This window comes from Strix aluco, chromosome 7 (assembly GCF_031877795.1).
Source record: "Strix aluco isolate bStrAlu1 chromosome 7, bStrAlu1.hap1, whole genome shotgun sequence".
NCBI lineage: Eukaryota > Metazoa > Chordata > Aves > Strigiformes > Strigidae > Strix > Strix aluco.
The window spans coordinates 24,893,926-24,914,670 of record NC_133937.1 but is presented as its reverse complement, the minus strand read 5'-3'; the positions used below and the strand labels follow the sequence as shown (position 1 = coordinate 24,914,670).

Genomic DNA, 20,745 nt, shown 5'->3' with positions numbered 1-20,745 from the left:
ATTAAATAACAGAGTCTATCTCCTTTTTAAAAGTGTTTTCCCTGGTTAGAAATAACCAGAGAGAAAGAAAAAATTGATGCACTTACAAATTCGGTTAAAAAATGGTTTGTTTGTACACTTATGCAGTATGATTTTTGTAAAATTCTTCTTTTACGGATCCATTTACTGATGTTTAACTGTCCACTCTTTTTAGGTTGGCATAGTACTACATTATTCTACACTCTCTACTATGCTATGGATTGGAGTAACTGCCAGGAATATTTATAAGCAAGTCACAAAAAAACCTCAGCCATGCCAAAACAGTGACCAACCTTCTTATCCAAAGCAACCACTACTCAGGTATGGAATATTAGCTATACTCTTTTTTTTTTTTTTGATGTATTCCTAAAGCATATAAATTTTAAACAAACTCTCAGTTTTATTTCCAGATTCTTTACTTTTTACAGTCTATAATTGGGATCCATAAAGAATTGAGTCACTTAGATGTATATAAAAATCTGAATATTTATTGTATGCAAATAGTTATCTCTACTCAGGAGATGGAAATATGCAGAACTAGTATTGGCTATGTTCAGATACCTTTATCTGAACAGGAACAATTCAAATATTTCTGTTGGTTTCTTATGGAGGAAAAAAACCTGGCTTGCTTCCAGGTTAAGGCATTATTTAATCATCAGAAACTACGCTATAATGACTCTCCCTTTACCCTTATCTATTCTGCTGTAAATCTTGCCCACACTTGTATTGATTGCCTAGTAACTTGATAGCAACCTTCCTCATTCCACATCAGAGATCTAATGCTGTTACAGGTGCGACTGAAAGTCTAGACTCCCTATCAGCTTTCTAGATGGAGCAGACTAACTAACGTGTCTCTTACAGCATGGCAGGTGTAATGCAGTAAGAATTTTAACCAGATGCCTATGAGATGCTGAAACTTCAAGCCAAAATAGTCTGCATAAAAAAGAAAACAAAACAAAAAACATAAACAAACAAACAAACAAAAACACAACAAAAAAAACCAAACCAAAAAAACCCAAACAACTTACCACAAACTAGGATTTCTGACCAAGGGCACGAGAAGATGGACTCATCTTTTTTGACTTTAGCTATCAAAAAGTTAGGTATTAGCCAAAGTTATCTAGTGTCCCTGTATAGATTTTGGAGGGAGACTTGAGACAGAGAGGAACTTCCAGAGAACAATTCCTCCCATCTGTCTTGGATGTTTGTGTGAGAACAGGATAAATTATCTTATGGAGGTGCTGCTCTTTCCCCACAGATCATGAAAAAAACCTGAATGGTCAATTTAGACTAAAGACCTCAGTTTTATAGGGAAGGACAGGAATTGTGAATTGTACTTTTCATGACTTTGCTGTGAAAAATCTAGATTAGTGTATTCTTTTAAACAGACATAATTTTTATTAAATAGCATTTGTAGACAGCTGTGTGAGGTTGTCACAACTTGTTAAAAGTTTATAGGAAGATGAATTGTGTTTTGCTGTCTGATTCTTCTGAGTGAAATCTTTATTGACATGAGTAGTTTTCTGCTTTTAAAACATTTTCTTTCTAAAGTTAACATAAAATTTGTATAGTAAAGAGAAGAGCCATATTGAACATTAGCTTTGTTAGGTGTAAGCAAGAGGATATACTTTCACTGTGAGTGTCTGACTTTGCTAATCCGTGATTTACTATACCATTCTTCACAAATGAGAATTTCACTCTTTCAGTTACTAGCTCATGGCAAAATGAATAATTGCCAGTTTTCTAATGCTGCAGTGTGGCTACTAAGGTAGAAAATTGTTACAGGTTACATAGACCCAGCATAGTGTATGTTCTTCAAATTCAAATCTAGAGTTGGAAAACAATAGACAATCAGGTTACAGAAAAGATTATTCTAATTAGAATTTTTGTCATGTTGAGGCTCTCAGATATTAAAAATAAACAGTAGATATTTTAAGTTTAGTAATAGAAATTACAAACCTCCTTTTAGCTGTAAGAGAACATGAGTGTAATTGTTTAATAGCTAAGTAAAATGCTTCTGTTATTTTTCTCACTCGGTACCATATGTCCTAGAGACACAGGCACTGAAATGTCTAATATAATCTCATAATGGTTAGTATTAGATTCAGAGTAGTAAGGATCAATTTGATGTAGAAAATGGGCATAGTATATGGAAAATTAAAAATTGCTTTAAGTAAGAAAATGCCAAACTCATAATTAGTAATTGTAGTTCTTTTAGAGCAATAATGATCATTTTTATGGGCATTTCAACTTTCTTGGTTTTAATAAAATTAAAATCAGAATTATTTTGTATCATACTATTTCCATAAAATCCATTTAAGATGCTTATATTTCAGTGTTAGTCATTTCACTTGTATCTGTAAGCTGATGCCAGACTTTATACATATTGTGCCCCAGGTACATAAGAGTTGACATGGCAGTTTGTCTGGGTCTGGGTTCGGGTGAGGGAATGTTAATCTTTGTTTCCATTTGACCCCAGTAGACAGCTAAATGATACAAAGTTTGTTCAAATGGAGTTAAGCTTTTTTATATGTCAGGACCATCAGTGCTAGGAAGCATGTAATACTGTCTGCAAGACACTTTTAAACAAGAGGTAGTTTGTCAGAAATCCCTGTCTATAGACCTAGTTTGACTTCAGGTTGTGTTGAACGCAAATATATGAATGTGTTTGGCAAGAACCATACACTTTGCTGTTCTCCTTCATTTTTTTTCTGGTAATGGATATATATGATAGACTAGGTTTCCAGTTCACATATGAGTGGTTTTGTATTCCTTGTATATGTACTTGCTATGTGAGACATAAGGATATCTTTTGTGAGTCAGTAAGTGGAGATTACTGCCAAAAATCAATACATAAATCTATGACATGGAACTTACCAAGAAATGATAAAAATTCTCTCACCACTTTTTTTTCAAGGAGCTTGATCCAGTCTAAAAAGTAGGTGAAGTAGTGAAAATAAATACCAAAATATCTAAAAGGAGACCTTAACTGTTAGTAGAAAAGGACGTTTGCTTGTAACAGTTGCTTCAGCTTCTCTGCCTGCTATTTGCATATTCATTTGCAGAAGTAAGACAAATGAGGCACATTTGATCTTTTTCTCCTAGTTTTCTTCAAGTATGTATCCTATTATGTAAAATTGTGGTTCTCTGTTCTAGATACAGTGATCTAACTTGAAATCTGTAATTTTGCTGAAACTTGTTCTTCATGGCAGTACGATTTTGAATATTGCCTCTTCGTGTACATTAATCATATATGATACATTATATATGTTATACATTATACACTATATATATTTTATTATATATATTATACATGATATAGATATATTATCCGTTAATTATAGAGCTAAAGCTCTCAGGGCCTATCACTTTGATGACTGGAACCAACTGTAACAATTCTGGCATTTTTCACTAAATGTGCCTGGATGCTAATGAGGTGGATCAAATTAATGCATCATTGAATTTTGTGTCTTGAAATGCTGAACCCTAGCACTTCAACAGGTAATGAAATTACTTCCTGTAAAATATACTCTCTGGTATTCTTAATAGAAATAAATAATTCTATCTGTTCATCCTCTGTGGACATTCATTAAACCTGGCAGAGTTTGGCTTCTGACTCATCTGAAGTCAGATTTTGCCAGCAAAGACAAAGGGGCATGGAAGATTCAGCTATTACTTGCAATGTACAAAACTTCTTGTCAGCCCAAGCTGAGGCACAGGTAGTATTAGTTTTTATACCTGATACATGCATGCATTTTTCATGTGACACACTGTGCACATACAGATTAGACAGGAGTACAGACCAAGCAGAAAATATTCCTGAAAGATATTCTGTTAAAATAACTCCTTTCCAGAAGGACAGAAAAAAAATAGGCTAGTATAATTTTTAATAAGATAACTACTGAGCACAATTGCACTATAAGCATTTAAAATAAAAAAAAGAATAAGCTGCCAGCTGGGACAGAGGTTGGTGTTAAGGAGACAGATAATTAAGTTACCTTTTATCTCAGGGTTAGGTACAAATATGTTTCCTAATTTCCTCCATCCTCTTCTATTCAATGAACATCTTGCAAGGTAATTAATATGGCAAACTTCAGATTACAGACAGTCCAATATCCTATATCTGTCATGAAAAAACATCAATGTGCATAAATAAGGTTGCAGAATCAACTGCAAAGTGGATAATGGGTGATGTCACTGGCTCTGCTGAACTTCATTTTTTCTGTTACTAATGTACCTTGATAAGCTTTTTAAAAGATTCTTGCTAAAATTGTGGGGCTTCTAGGAAAAGAACCTCATGCAGTGCCTTAGAAAAATTGTATAACTAGCCATAGTAGCAATTTAGGAATGGATTTGGTGTCCTTCCCTTTGTATTCAAAGTACTAAGGTTAGTACTATGGCTATTAAAAATTAACATAGAGAATTTTGGGAGGATCATAACTCAGGCAAATTAAATCAGTTTTCAGCAGCACACTCAGAGCACATACAGTCAATACCACTGGCTTCGATTCCATTCTCTTATTGTTTTCAACTTTAACTAATTTTAGAAGTTAAGAATCATTTTCAGAATGAGAAAGCTGTTTGCATATTTCATATATTTATAGAAACTGTCCTTTAACTTGCACACAGAACAGACCTAGAAATAGTAGTTGAGAACTGAAGTGGTTCAGTTGAACTGTAATACCTGCTAATGGATGTGTACATGCATATATATGTGTGTGTGTCTGCTATTCAATATGAGCTTGTATATGGGCAAGTTTCTGTACATTTTTCATACACTTCCAGATTACTGAGTGATGTCTTGGAAGTAGCAACAACAGGCATCTTCCTTCTGGGCTGTTTGTGGTGTAGCGATGACTAACCTACACCCCCATCACATGGATGCGCAAGATGCGATAGTGCTCCACTTGCCTCCTCCCCCTCTCCTGTGAATGTGGCATCAGCTCTTCACAGTCATTCCCTGGCTCATTATTTCTCTCAGCTACCTAAACATTAATCAGTAGTATCCAGCTAAACAGTAACTAAGTATCTTTGTGACACTGAATTATGTTAAATTCCTTCACTGCAAAAAGGAGAAACCATGCTAAACTTTAAAATCTAGAAAAAAACCTTTCCTTCAGTTTGTGTTAACCAATCCTGTGACAAGCCTCTTGCCTTGCAGTGAGGAGATTTTGGGGACTTGTGTGATACTACAGGGGTCATGGCATCTCTTTAGTGCTTTGTTCACACTGTTAACCCTGCTTGTTTTAGATGAACATTTAGGTGCTTGATCTGAATTATGACAAGCTGGAAACCAACTCAGGGTCACAAACGGATCTACTGCTATGTACTGCTGCATTTGTCTAACTGCAGGTCCCAAGAGAACCTGGCTGGAAGTGTTGTGACTTCCATCACAAATTGATGATGTAGCAATTTTTACTGCTTAAGTTATCAATAAAGCAGGCTATTTCCTGAATTTGAGTTGCATGCAACAGTATTCATAATGTCATTGAAAATAGGCACATGATGTTTTTGCATCATAATGGAGGTGCTAAAAACACCCCAGTTATAAAGACTAAAGACTACTTACATTTAGTTTTTTAAAGAATGATTATATCCTTTACCAGAGAAAAACCCTAGAATAAAAAGAACTAATGGTTTCTAATGTTCCCAAGGTTGAAAGGGTCTTCAGAAAATGATCTTAGTTACTCTCAGTGTCTAGAAAATCTCCCCTATCAGTTATAACAAATTGGCTATAATTTATTGCAGCATAATAGCAGTGCAATTGGGGATCAAAATTTGACCATGATAACAAATTCTCTATTAAACGTCAAGTTTGCCAAATATGTCATGTCATTTTCTTGGCCATGGTCTTTTCTGGATCTTGAGTGTGAATGATATGAAGTGACTTAATTTACATTCTGACAGATACTGACATTACTTGTCCCCTTGACACCATCAGCTCTAAAATGCATTAAAGTTCTAGTGCATTTTTCTTTAGCACTGGCTCTCATGAATTCATGTCTTCTAGTATCAAACAATGATTGAGAGAGAGGGAGAGAGAAAGAGGTCAGATGAAAAGCATCAATTACAGTCCATTGTTTTCTTCTTTATGGTATGCCCTTAAATATTAATTCCTCTAATCTTGATCCATGGAAGCCCATTTTTCCTTCCCACAGTGAACATACCAAACCTCCTCTATGAAGTTTAAATTTAGGCCTGATTATCCCAAGGGATTATTTGACTTTTCCTTAACATAGGAAAATTTCCTCAACATAGTTTGCATATGTTGAAATAAATGGGAAATGCCACAGGGCAGAATTCTTGGAAGCCCTGCGGAGATCTCTGTAGTTCACTCTTTACTATTAGAATAGATGCAGTTCTGTCATTGGAGAGTAAGTGAAAGTGATGTCTCCCTGCGAGTAAGGGATTGGTTGAATGAACCATGGTACGGTAGGCCAACAATCTCACTGAAAATATGCTATTCCATGCTCAAGGAATTTGGCTATAATTTAAATACTCAATTGCATGCTTTGCTTAGAAGACAGAATATTTTGTTGTGGGCAGGGTCAGTCATCAGGAAGGCTCTGATATTATCACCAACGTTTCTTGTTTTAGTTATTGGAAGTTAATCCTAGAAAAATGTCTTTTCCAATGTATATTTTTAGATAATTTTCAAATTGTGCTGTAATTAGTGTGATTCATTATTGAACAATGGAAGTTTATGCAATCCATATATTCTCAAGGCCACTTATAGCCTCAATACCGTAAGTTCCTAAAAAGAACATAGTGTGTAACAGCTGCTTTCATACATATCTGCAAATTGCTATTCCTATGTTTCATGTTTCCATACTTATCATATTTCCCAGGAAGGAGAAAGGCCATATTTCTTAAATACCATTTTAAAAATTTTTGCATTTGCTAACAATTGAATGGAAGAGAAGCCATGTTTTCCTTCCAGCTAATGTTTCAGTTTTATTCACCAAAATAAGGCTTATATTCAACATCAAAATAAGCTAGTATATTATTATATTGGATATTAAAATAATCTAAGGATAAGAGCCATTTCAGAGTTTTAGTTTGGTTTAATTATAGAGCTAATCTTTTGAACAATACTGTATTCTGAAGGATCTTATCAGTCAGACTGTACTGTGTCTTATCAGCCCACCAATTTAGGCAAGTTCTCAAAAAACCCAAAACAAACAAATAAAAGAATTGTAATGCTGGGACCTTAGCCAGAATGACCAGAAAGATTCTGCTACGTGAGGCATAACAGCTAGAGATAGCAAAAAAGAGAAGCCTAAGAACAAAACCAGGCAGATTAAGTCTGTTCATCATGAATGAGTTGGAGAGAGAGGACTGCAGAACCTAAAGGTGCTTGGAATTGGTTTGATACTTCAGGGACATATTGATATTACAAGCTATTTAACATGATCACTCTTAAAAGGCTGATATGTGGTCAGATGGAGTAATGGATTATAGCCAGAGCCATTTTATTGCTAGCTAGCAATGTAACTGAAAGATCTGCAGTGGAAAAGGGTATAAAATGGTGACAAGGGAAACATTTTCATGAATTCTTATTCAATCTCAGCCAGAAGCTAAATGCATTTCCATCACATGGGGGAAAATTATCTTAGGTCAAAGAAAATGTTTAATTCAGCTGTGAATTAATTGTTCCACACAAGAACCTTTTCAATAAAAACAAAATATCAAAATATTAAGGAAATTCATGATAGCAATATATTGTCGGTGGTATGCTGAGGAAGCTGTGGCACTTTGCGTAGGCCATGTAAATATTAATTGCAGATGGCATTGGATTACCAGTGTATGGTGTCATAGTGTGGAGGTACTTTCCTGCCTACTCTGAATCAAACAGGAGAAGTGAATAGAACCCTTTTCTCTACCTTCAAGGTGAGTGACTGAATTATTGTGTTATTAAGACCAAGATGGTAACAGCGCCACCTGTTTAACTTTTAGTTTCACTTCATCTGGCTTGTGAATCAAGACTCAAACTGAAAGTACTTCAAAAGTTTGTTCTCATTTCCTAGCTGGCAAAATTATTCTTCAAATCTGACCTGAATGTACTATCAAATACTTTAAGTGAATGATGCCTGGAACTTCCTCCTTGATTTGATCTTATTTCAAGACCATGTTACAATCAAAGTAGAAAAAGGATTTTGTTACTGCCATAACTTCATTAGCTAAGGTATGGGTCAGATACACACAGTGTTGACACTTTAGAGAGTAGAAAGCCAATAATAACAAATCTTTAAGAGATGTTGAGGTAGAAGGTGAAGTTTTATCCTCTTTGTCTAAACAACAATGTCAGAGCTACTTAGTATAGATGAAAAGAAATGGTTTGTGGTTATTACAAAAGAAACGTATGTCAACTTATTACTTGTTAACAAGCTCTTAAACAGCATAGCAAGTCACATATCAAGACCCATTCAGCTGAAACTCTCTGCAGTTCTAAAGCTATTGACAAACATAGCCAAAAAACCAAAAAAATGACATCCGAATGATATCTGGTCATTTAATGAGGGAATGATGATCTTGGGAATTAGAAATTTTAACTACATGAGTTATGGCATTTGCAAGCTTTCCTGTGAGCTTCAGGAAGACTATAATGATTCCTATGATATTTTCGGGTTTGAAAGGCTGTAACTGCACATGCTGATCTGCAGATCTGCATTAGGTTGAGTTTTCAGCAGTTTTTATCATGAGTTCTCATCTAGGTATTTCCTGGAAATTCAGAATTCTTGTCACACTGTTCCTTGCCTCAACACTTTCTAGAATTCAAGCTAGTCATATACATAATTGTAGAGGATAAGTTAGAGGTAGAGTAAGTTTGATAAAATGCTTCATGCTTTGATATGCTGCTCCAGGCAAAATGTAAAACGCTGATTGGAAATTTTGCAAGTTCTAAAAATCCTTGAAGATAATACATTCAAACTCCAGTGGGGGCTTTGTAGAAAACTTTATCAGATTTGAAAGAGCTAAATATTTTCTCAGATGATTCTCTGGTGTCATATAGATTAAACTTGATTATGCAAAAAAGCTGTAAAGGGAAATGCATAAGATAATTTCAAATGTGTTTATTGCCATAGTATGGACAAAGAACTAAGCATTCCCCTCTGCATGAAATAATATTCACCACAGTTACAGAAAAGGCTATTTAACTTTTAATTGTGAATGATTGTACTCATTTATTATTAAGAAAAATTAAAAATTAAGCATTTGTTTTATTTAAATAAAGCCAGAGTCAAATTAGATACAAATTCTTTCCTATGAAAATTGTAATGTGAGAAAGATGGAACTTCAAGCTTGTTACAGCACACCTCTCTTTCAAGTGGGTGTTCGTATACCTCCAGTTTAACTGTAATGAAAACAGTGATGTTGCAAGAAAACGTAAGACATGAAGAATTGTGAAGTATGTTGTGCAGACTGATAAACTGCAATGTCACAGAAACTAGAACACTGCAGGCAACCAACTAGTGTACTACAGAATTACTCAGTAGTCTATAACAGCACTACAATCACTAAGCATTTAAATTATAGCATGGCATAGGTTTTATTAGGTCTTGCATTTACCAGTGCATTGCCACTACTCCATAAAGTAATTTTGGCTTAAAGATATTATTAGACTCCAAGAGGAAATACTAAACAATAAAAAGTACATGAGTTATCTTAAAGTAAACTAGCAATAAAAAACAAGTATATCTTTTTATGCACATATATATGTTTTTATCGATAGTTTTTAAATGCCTAATTTTAACATTTCAGAGTATTTTTCTTATTAATGAATGGAAAAATTCAAGGAAATAAATATATGTTCCTTGGACAAACAAGACTGGTGAAATTTACAGATATGCCTATTATATTAAATATGCTGGAGCATATTTAACTGTAACTGTTGTAAATTCAGCTTCAGGCCTGACTCATTCCATGCATACTTCCTGCCAAATATGTGTGATAATCTCTGGTTTATGCCTGTTTGGAAGGAGAGCTCAAAAGCCTTGGGAGGAAAAGTTGCATTAGATTAAATCACTTGGTTTTGAGTTAAGAGACCATGGAAAAATACACACATACTTCCACTGATCTCCTTGACCTTGCACATCCTAAATAGTTGAAGCCCATTACTGGAAATGTGGATGATTCTTTTCTTTTCAATTTACTCGTCATTAAAAACTCCAAATGAGAAGATATTAAAGACAATATCACACTCACAGTTTTAAAGTAGGAATGTTTAAAGTTAGCATCCTCCTGGGGTATGACTGAGTATTTTTAATTCGATTTTCAAAATGCTATAAAAGTAGACCAGTTTAGAACTTTGAGCAGGCTTTGGGCCAATTTTAGTTGTCCTTCAACTGCTAAGGCTGCAAGTAGTGAAATAGTCTTCAGGAGCAAGCATAAGTTGTAGAGTGAAAGGCAGCTCATTGTTTAAAGCTACATCTCATACAGCAGTGTCTCAGAGTTTTGCCTTTTGCTTTTATCATCAATTTGCCTTTTGACATAAACAGAAAAGTGAATCATAGCAGCTAAGTTAATGCAGGGTGGGAAATTAAAGTTCTCCTATGTAACTTTTATAATTTTAGTATTCTGAATAAAGAATAAAGTACGTACTAAGAATCACCTCCAGAGTAGATAGAGCTCTCATACATTAGATTAAAAGCCAGCCATTGACTGTTGGGGTTAGAGTAACATTTTCTGGATCAAATACTTCAAAATTACCTACTGTGGAGTTCCTGCAATGATTCATAAATGATAGCAGAGGGAAGGCAGGTCTTTTCTGTAGAACAGGTCTTGTACATATGTAGTATTTTTCTCTGCTGTTTCTCCTGAACACTTTAAATTATATTTTTCCATGGAAAAATTACAATTCCAATACAGCCAAGGTATTCAGAATTTGCATTTTGAATTTCCTGACTATTGATCTTCTGATTTTTAAACCTTTGTCTTGCACTGTTACAAAGTGCTATGAGTATATGTTGTGTTTTACAGAGGCAGTTGAACAATTGCCTGTGCAGAACAGCATACATTGTAAATGAGAGAAACTCAGTGGAATGATTGAAAGTATAGAAACTGAGAAGTAGAAGAGTTCAAGAGGTACATCAGGAGATGAAATTTTGACTGAGAATAAAATAGAGAATCAGTGTGAAAATGACACAAAAAAAAGTGTCCAAAGAAAGCTTTAAAGAAAACTAAGCAAAGAAAGAGTCTTGAAACAACATGCAGACCAACATACAGACCTTGGGAGAATGATAGAGAGTCTCAAAGAGATCAGTCAGGCTCTAACACAGGAAAGGAGAAGTCATGAGGACATCCGAGATGGCGATAATATTAATAAAGGAAATGGAAAGGGAAAAACACTGGCCTGCAGCGAGGTAAGAGACAAGCAAACTCAAGTTAGGTAAAAAATTTATCATGTACTTTAGAAGTCCATATCTATCCTTATCTATTTTCTGTAATTTCTGTTCAAATCCTATTCCTGATATTTTTTAATGGGATAGTAAATCACCTCCCTATCAGTGAGACACACCCCTTGAGAGGTTACCCTTGAAAGGGTGGAAAAGGAAAAAGAGAGTATCTGTCCAGTACCATCAGAGAAATAATGATATTTCATATTCTGTTTAGAGCTTGACTTTCTGGACTCATATAATTTTGTTTGAAACCCTCATCCTAAACTTTTTTTAAAAAAAGCTTCTGGCTCTCTATTTGCAATGAGAGTTGTAAACATGAAAAAAGAGGGAATACATGAACTCAAATCACTTGAAAGTTGTGGACCCTCACTGGTAGTTATGAGTGTTAATAACAACCTTGATAAGAGTTTTAAAATGTATTAATAACAAAATTGTCTTAAATTATTGAAGAGAGGACAATAAATAATAAGCTTAAATTGCAGTAAAGGGTAAATGGCTTGATATTAGGCAAAGATTTTAAACTATGACTATAGTTGACAGTTAAACAGCATACCTGGGAGGTTGTGGAAACTCTGTCATAAGCTATTTGTTAACATAGATTAGGTAAAGCCAAGCCAGTCATGATAGATGCTTAATGTGACCCTGCCTCAGAACTTTTGAGTGGACTAGATGACCTCTTGATGTTCATTCCCACCCTACAATTCTGTCACTCTTAAAACAAGCATTTTTCCTAACAGTATTCTCATTTTTCAAACCTTTATTTACTGCTGAATTCCTACAGCCTTGTTGGTCTCGTAAGAAACTCTTGTGTTTTTATGCAATTCTTGTGTTATTATGCAAACAAATTCTGACAGAAGAGACTTTGAAACTAATGTGTTCCAAATATGCCTTCAGTGTTTGGAAATGTTATGAGTCTTGTAGAAACTGGCTGCTGATCCTCCAAGTATTTTTATTCAGGTACCACATTACTATATAAAACATAACAAAAAATTAGGCCAGCTTCTACTCTGAAACATCCACACCCACAATGGATTTCAGTGAATCACTGAGAGTTACACATATTTAATCACAGGAAGATTTCGGTTCGTAGATAGAAATTATTGCTTATTGCTACTTACAAATAAAATTTAGTAAATTCCCTGGAATTTTAATTATACAGATTAAAAGAATTTAAATATATAATATTTAATATACCCGAGCAAAATAGAATGTCCAGATTAAACTTTATGCCTATATTGATTGAGTACTCACGCTAGTGAGATAAGGGGGCGATGCCGTTATTATTGGATCACACTTGGTACTCGGGAATCATTCAAGATTTTAACAGTTTATCTGAAAGTGAACATTGGCTTAGGTTTTCTGTGAAAGAAATCCTGAGCCCCTGAGATACCTGACTAATTTTTCTATTGATTATGAGAGATACCTAGTTATTGTTTTATCTATTGATTATGAGGTAGGAGAACTATGATTACTGAAGATAATTTGTGTTTGCGTCTCCGTATTTATGAGCAATGCCATGAAATTGGAGGTTTCAGAGATTTACCTTCAAATATTCTATATTATTTTTGTGGAAAATGTATGAAAAGTAAGTACTAGTCCCCTGTTCCAACATGCCTTGACTGGTAGCTGTGCTTATTACTAGTCACATCAGTAGATATAGGTAATTCACCAAGAACATTATCCACAAATTTATGCCTATAAATCTCTGAGCAGATAACAATTTCTGCAGATGTATTTATTGTATTTATTGCTTTAGTTTATCTCCCAGTCTTTTACTATCATTGGTTTATACATTGATTATAGAGGGTCCCTGAATTTGTGGTATTTGCTAACTATATGAGTCATGAATGGTCACTCATAGGATCTTGTTGCTTCTTCATACTACATGAGTTTACAGACATCTTCAGAAAAAAAAATACCTAAACAGGCAGAGTTCATTTCCCAGAAATTTTATGCATAGCACTTTAGAATTTGATTTCTGGGATTACTGATGTCAGTAAAACTCGTTCTCATGAATCAAAAAGATAAGGAACAGGAATCATGGGCAAATTACTACCACTGCTATTTTCAGAATAGCTACCCCATGCTGTCTGTAATTCACATGTAAGACATTTTGGACCATTTAATGTGGCATATCATACTGTTGTCTCTCATAAGAATGACATTAAACTTGTCTACTCATACAGACTCTTAGTCTTCTATTAGTGATACTGAAGAAGCAACCCATTAGCTGTATTCCTTCTTCATGCATTTAAGAGAGTGTTTTCCAACTAGAGAGAACACTTTACTTCTTTCTGAGGTTCTGGCATTGCCAAATCTGATAACATCATACCTAGCAAAGCCAGACAGCCTTTTGACCTGGAAAGTTAAGCAATGAGATGCTCTTACAGTTTTGTGAAGATGGCAATGACTGCTGTTCATTCCATCTTAGATCTCCTTTTTCCACATTACTAACACAGTAACATTCTGGAAATGATGTGTCATTTCTAGCTTTTAATTAATATTTCTCAATTATTTATAAAGATAACTCACCTCTATCTCTGCTTGTCCTTTTCTTTCAAAGTTCCATGATCACTTCTGACTGAGTGCTCCAAGAAACCCTGTGATTTTTTAGAAACTTACCCTTTGACCTTTTTCTATATGATAGAAAAGCTTTGTTTTTGCTTCTGGTTAAAATCTGGGATAGGACTCACCAAAAATAGATTTCTGTGTATGTCAGTTCTTAAACAACAGGAAAAAACAAATGTTCATGCCATCATCATATATATATAATATTTCCCATAGCTCAACTTAGACTAAAACAGACAACAGCAAAAAACCTCAATATTAAAGCTAAAAATCGGGGTTGACACTCATGAACTCATGCAGTTGTACCTTTGTTTCTTACTTTTCAATAGGATGAATTAAGGACGAAATGTCAACCTGACTTTTTATCAACAAATCTAAATCTCCATGGTTTTGTGGACTCAAGACATTAATTGAATACAGTTTGTCTATGATTTAATATCAGGGTAATCCATGATCATTCTTTTATGTATAGCATTAGAAGAGAATGCTTTTTGCTGCCTCTAGATGAGCAGATTGAATTACCTCTTATGGAATATGAAGGAGAAAGTGTTCCAGAAAGAAGCCGAAAGTAAAACCATGAGGGAAAGTTACTTCCATCGCACTTTAATGCTTCACTACTGCTTTTTACGTTTAAAAACACATACTTGGTGAGATTTTAAGTTCTTGGATACCTGGATATCTGTCAAGATGATAAATTGGAAGTTGTAGAAGTGGATAACATTGCATAAATCCTAATATAAGATTTTCTTCATGAAAACAAACATGAAAAAGTAAGCTTTTTTCCTTTTCACAAACTGTAAGGATGAAACTTCACTAAAATTCTTTAGAGGGTAGGTTAGCTTCTGCAAAAGAATAGTGCAGTTGTGTAGTACAAAATCAAGTCTGCATCTCACTCATATGGAGCATGACCAAAGCCAGTGGGAACGCTTACCTAAATAATGGATACACAATTTATCTGATACAATGATAGATTTTATACATAGCATAATTTTTTCTTTTGTTGCAACTATTCTTGGCTAGAGTCACAGCTGTAGGCACTGTTGATGGGATGCGAAGTGGGATCTCTTTCTGACCTCAGTCATGTCCTATCTGTTACATTTTGATAATGCACTGTACTTGTCTGGCTCTAGGCACATAGACTTCTAACTATAGGAATTTTCAAGCTATGCTCACTCACCTGTGAATCAGTCTACTCTGAATAGTGCATATGTTTCAATTTACAGAGCGATATAAACTAGAAGAGCAGTAGGTTTAAAGAGCCTGTCTCTCAGCATTGACAGCTGGGATGGATGGACCCTCATAAGATGGAAAAGGTGCCAATGAATAATAAGAATCATAGAATCATAAAAATAATAAGTTTGGCAGAAACATCTGTAAGTCATCTAGTTTAACTCTCCACTCAAAGCAGATCCAATGTAAAATTTAGATCATCTAGTCGTTTTGGAAATCTCCAGGGACCTTATTTCTTTTTCCCATCCTAGTTCTGTTTCCTTTTAGCTTTCATCTTGCATGGACCACAAACGTGAAATGTAAGGGCTATAACACAGTCTGAAATAAAGCACAAAAACATCACTCTTGATCCCATGAACAAAACCCATTGAGTTTAACAGAACATCATTAAAATACATAGGTATATAACATAAAGTTCATAGCTACATAATGTAAAATACATAAATATCATGTTTATAAACACAAGAAATTCCCATCAAATTGCAGATAGTATTTATAAACTATTAATGAGAGCATATAAGGGATAGCATAAGAAATGTGGTGGCCATCTCATTCTGCCACAATCCATGAGGATTCTGATTCTCTAGTCCCGACTCTTTCAGCCTTTCCAGATATTTAACAAATTTCTAAAAAGCTTCAGAAATAAGAATAAAATAGAATTGTGATGATAGTGATTTTCCCTCCCTGTAAATTGAAAGTATCCCTACCTCATGAGGAATGTAGCACCATTTCTGCTAAAACAGGAATACTGAATATCCAGTGCTCACAGAACTCAGGTGTGATGTCTGACCCTTGATTGACTAATTCCAGAAAGAGAATCTGGCTTCCACATCACAGAAGAGAGTCCAGACACCTGATCATTGAGTATTCAGAGATGGTTTTCTCTCACTATCACTTAAAGGAGAAGGCTCACATGGTAGTTCACTGTACCAAAGTAAACTTCAAATTGTTTCTTGGCTCAGAGCATGCTGTTATCAATAGTAGTTTTTTTCTCACCCTGGTCAGTGTACACTAAACAGTCAATGTGTGTAGCATTAAGAAGGTAGAGGACTTTATAATGCCCTAACAAGAATGTGATGTATTCAATGATGTGAAGGCTGTTGGTTATCATTCTAGAAAAATATCTAAATACATTAATCATTGTACATGGGTTTAAAATTACTTGGTTCAGCTAATACTTAAGCCATGAAAAAAAGGAAATGCAGCTTTCTTTCAAATAGCCGAAACTGAGAAATATATTACAGTGTTGAAACACATGAAAATGAAGCTGTCATTACTAAGGATTCCTAAGTGAAAAACGACAGGAAGTAATAAAAGGTGCTTTAAAAAATGTTGGAATATCATCAAATTACCAAGTCAAGGAGAGTAGTTATTCACAATTAATCAAATTAATAGGTTTTGGATTTCTAATGTTTTCTTTCTGTATGAGTCTGTTGAGGTGTAAGTAGTGGTTGAATATACTATAGATATATGTTCCAAATGTAGCCAGCTGTAAAACTGAATTATCATTCATGGTAGATGACAACATTTTTGATATTTCTTCTTACTCTGAAAAGGAAATTAAAGTCAATATTTAGAAGTGATTAGGTAATAGATATTCAGAAAAATTTTTGGTTGGAAAAAAATTGAAATGTTTCATTTTAATAGTTTGGGGGTTTTACCTGAGCTATATTTTCCAGCTTCCCATTTTAGATTTCTGGTGCATAAATTTTCAGTAACTCTAGTCTTTGTGAAGTGCAAGTTAGTTCTTGAGGCAGGCACTCTATTCTGTTCTGCTGCTCTGTATAAGTACTGAGATTTTTTTCTCAGCAAGTATTTGTGAACAAAGACAAATACAAGGGTAGAAATACAAAAAAAAAAAAAGAAAGAGCCCCATGTTTAACTTATACAGACACCTTACACATTAATACTTCTTTTGAGATTTTTCATTATACAGGCTTGGTAAATAAAGCAAAAATGTAATGCCTTTAAAATCTATATGTCAAGTCATTTAGGGTGTATCTTAGGATGTTAACATCTGTGCCTTGTACTAACTTCAACTGGAAGTGTTTCTGTATGGTTTTCTTTATATTGAAAGCAGTATTCTGTGTGAATGAAAATCATGTCTTTGATGTTTGAGCTACTAATTTTTCTTAACTTTGAGGGATGTCCTCTCCTTAACTCATGACCTGTGGCAAATCCTAAAAATATTAGAAATATTCAGAAAAATTATTCAAAATATTTTAAAATAAGAGCCAAAAGAAAGCACAGAGTCCTTTCCTTTACTGTGCACTGAATATGGACTTTAGAGGAATTCAAAACCTGCTTGTATGCTTTTCACATTAGAAGCAATTCCTTTCAGGAAAGTATTTAATCTTTTCTCTAAAAATGTGGGTTTGATTTGTCAATGACAAAAGCTTGGTAGCTGGAAAGATTCAACAGAAAGCGTTCTGTGGTTTCCATGGATCTTCGGCATAAATGCTTTTCGATTTTAAATGGCCCTCTGGGTTTGTGACTGAATACTTCTTGTAGACCAAGAGGATTTAATAATCAAAATGATATTATTTTTATTTAGTGTGTGGTTTCTTCATGTCTTAAACAAGACTGTTTGTTCTCTCACTTTGCCTGAGGATGTATCTTGCTCTAGCTGTGTGATTAGATTTTAGATACATGCAGTTGAAAATAAACCCAATTACCTAAATAGATGGAAGGTAGAAGTAAATTGTGATTAGCACATAATTGTAAAACCAGAGATGCAGAAGCCTGAAACACTAATTCTGTTTAATTTTGGGGATGTAGCACATAATCCTTAACAATATTTTAAATATAGGGGGTTTACTACCTTATTGGTAAAATCCTCAGAAACAGTAAGAATGCTTTAATGCTTTGAAGTTTTAGTATTTAAAAGCCAATAGAGCTACCTCCATATATTATCTATGCACAGGCAGTATAACCATGTCTTGAGTATTGTGGGTGGGTATCATTTAAGAAGAATATGCATAGGATATGCTGAACAAATCTAGATGAAGTGATTAAATTTACCATTGTTCTGTAAACTTTGTAAGAAAGCACTTATAAGGACATATGAATATATTAAATATGAATCTATTACATATTAAAAGTATGTATGTTACACAGTGGCCAGAACATGTATAATTTTAAAGTATTTCTGAGAGTACTCTCTACAACAGTAACCACTGAATCACTGTTATGTGACAGAAACCAGCGGATGCATTCAGCAGTTTTACATACAATTATGTGTGAAACTGTAATTCTCATTTTCATTGAAGAAAGGCTTTTTTTTTTTTTCAGAAATGGCAGATTTCATGGGGCAACATTAGATTTCCTAAACACATTATTGTAATGGCCTGTATCAATCAAACAGGCTTTATAAGACGCTTGAAATGTTTCAGGGCCAGCAGAAGAGATAAAAATGCTTTTCAGCTTGTTGGAGCTTTCTTGGTACTGTTTTCTCTCTGTAAGTAGTAACGCCAACATTCATCATTCAAGAATCGGTAAACTAAAGTAAAAACTGTGGTATTAGTGTAAAAAAACAGGACAGGTTTTGGAAACAGTGAATTTAAGATTCCTGTTTTTCTCCTAGTTTTTGACCCATTAAAAGTTCACATTTTTTACATTTTGCCTATAATTATCTGCAATGGAAAAACAGACATTTATTCTTACTTATATTATGATCTCCTTCAAGAAACAATTTGTTTAATTATGTGACTGTGGTTGAGGCTTTCCCTGTCTAATAACTTGGGTAGTCAGCCTGAGATGGATAGAGATCATTAAGCTCCTGTATGTTTCACATGACTAGATGGGTAGGTGAATAACAAAGACAAATATCTCAACATAACAGAAGGCTGAACTGATAGAGAGATGGCACAACTATGGGAAAGATCTCAAGATCTCAAGAGACCTCGTACCTTTTTAGACACCAAAGACAATCATAAGACAAAATCTGTAGGAAATCATATTTCAGTTGTTTCTGTGCCCACATAAAAGTTCAGTAGAGAAAGCTCAGATTCTTTATCACCTGCCCTCTGGAACAGGGCCTTAATATTGCATCAAAAGATACAAGGATTGCAAAAAAATGTGCACATTAACAATGTAGTTTTTGTGGAAATTCACATCTCTGAAGTATTTCTTGTATTTTTCTCTTTCTTCTAAACAATTTCAGCTCCCTCTGGCACTGTGGGCAAAGATCTTGCCCTTCATATAAGATCATTGATTTATAGAAGAGAAAAAGGAAAAGAAGATACGAATTTAGGATAAGAGAATTAACGTATCCTCCCTAGAGATATTTCCCAGGAGTTTCTGTATTCTCTTTTCATTGTCTGTTTGCACACATCTGTCTTGAATGCTCAGCTGAACAAATTTAAGACAAGCCACCTGGGTCTACCAGTGAAGTCCCTGTCTTCATGACATTGATTGCTTGGTCATGAATATCTTCTGAATCATTCTGTGCATGTACAGTGAAAGAACTTAACAGAAAATAAAACTAAGAGTAGTATTCTCTGGAAAATGGACAGTTCCACCTATTACTATGAAACTCATGCAATCAAAATTATTCAGCTGTAACTCGGTGATATAGCTCATAATAAAAAAATAAGTTCTCAGAATATCTCTTTAATACAAATAGATTTCATACCTGAAACCAAGAATATACAAAGTAGTGAATAAATAATGTTTGAATAAACTCTTCAAAGGTTCTCCTCCTGAGAAAGTTGGATATAGTGTATTTTCAGGTGATGTAAAAATTGCAAAACAAGGACTTGACTGGTCCATTTGAAATTTTAAAAAATTACTGCAGAAGAAAAAGCATTACTCTTGATTAAAAAAATGTTGCCTACAAAGCAAGTAAGTGTCAAACTCAACAATGCATGAAAGACAGGGAGATTCAGAGAGTTGTGTTGGTGACTGCCAACCATAATAAAATATGGTATTGACATCAATTCCTTTTTAAAAATATTATTTCAAAATTTAGTCATAGGAGAACATAGACCAGAACCTTGTGTCAGTGACTTTCACAGTTGATCCAAATTAAAATATATTTCCTCCTGCTAGTCATTTCATTTGGTTCTTTTGGCAGGCTTAATGAAATATTACATCAAGTAAAACCAAAGAAATCCGTATTTTCTACTTAAAATTCAAGGTGATTCTACTGACAGTCATAAAACATTGATACTAATATAATGTGAATCAAGTATTAAATATGTGACAATATAAGGGTACAGCACTTATTATCCCTATCTTTGCATGCTTTACTTTTCATTTCACTTTCATATTATATAAAATGGCATTGTCATATATAGGCTGTTATCAGAATTTCTTGTCTTGATGAGGGTTGATAGGTTAATGGTTCTTTTCTCCTCTTTGAAACGCAGAAGGACATCCTGATGGTAATTGACTTTCTAAAGGTGTACTGCAATGCTCAGTGAAGCAGTCGTGTTTGATTCAGTAGGCTGGAACGGCAAAATAATTTCAGCTAACAGCTCTACGCCAGAGTAGTCAAATGCCTGGAAAAATGAGGTAGCAATGAATTGCT

The 20,745-nt window shown here is 34.3% G+C and overlaps 1 protein-coding gene across 4 annotated transcripts in view; it reads left to right on the top strand.

The window, feature by feature from the left end:
* The window catches only part of ADGRA1 (adhesion G protein-coupled receptor A1), a 286,657-nt gene that overhangs the window by 251,095 nt on the left and 14,817 nt on the right, over positions 1–20,745 (top strand). For all 4 annotated transcript variants that reach the window (XM_074831007.1, XM_074831006.1, XM_074831008.1 and 1 more), the window contains one exon: positions 194–339. In XM_074831007.1, coding sequence (XP_074687108.1) covers positions 194–339 — 146 coding nt within the window. The remainder of the gene's footprint in view (positions 1–193; positions 340–20,745) is intronic.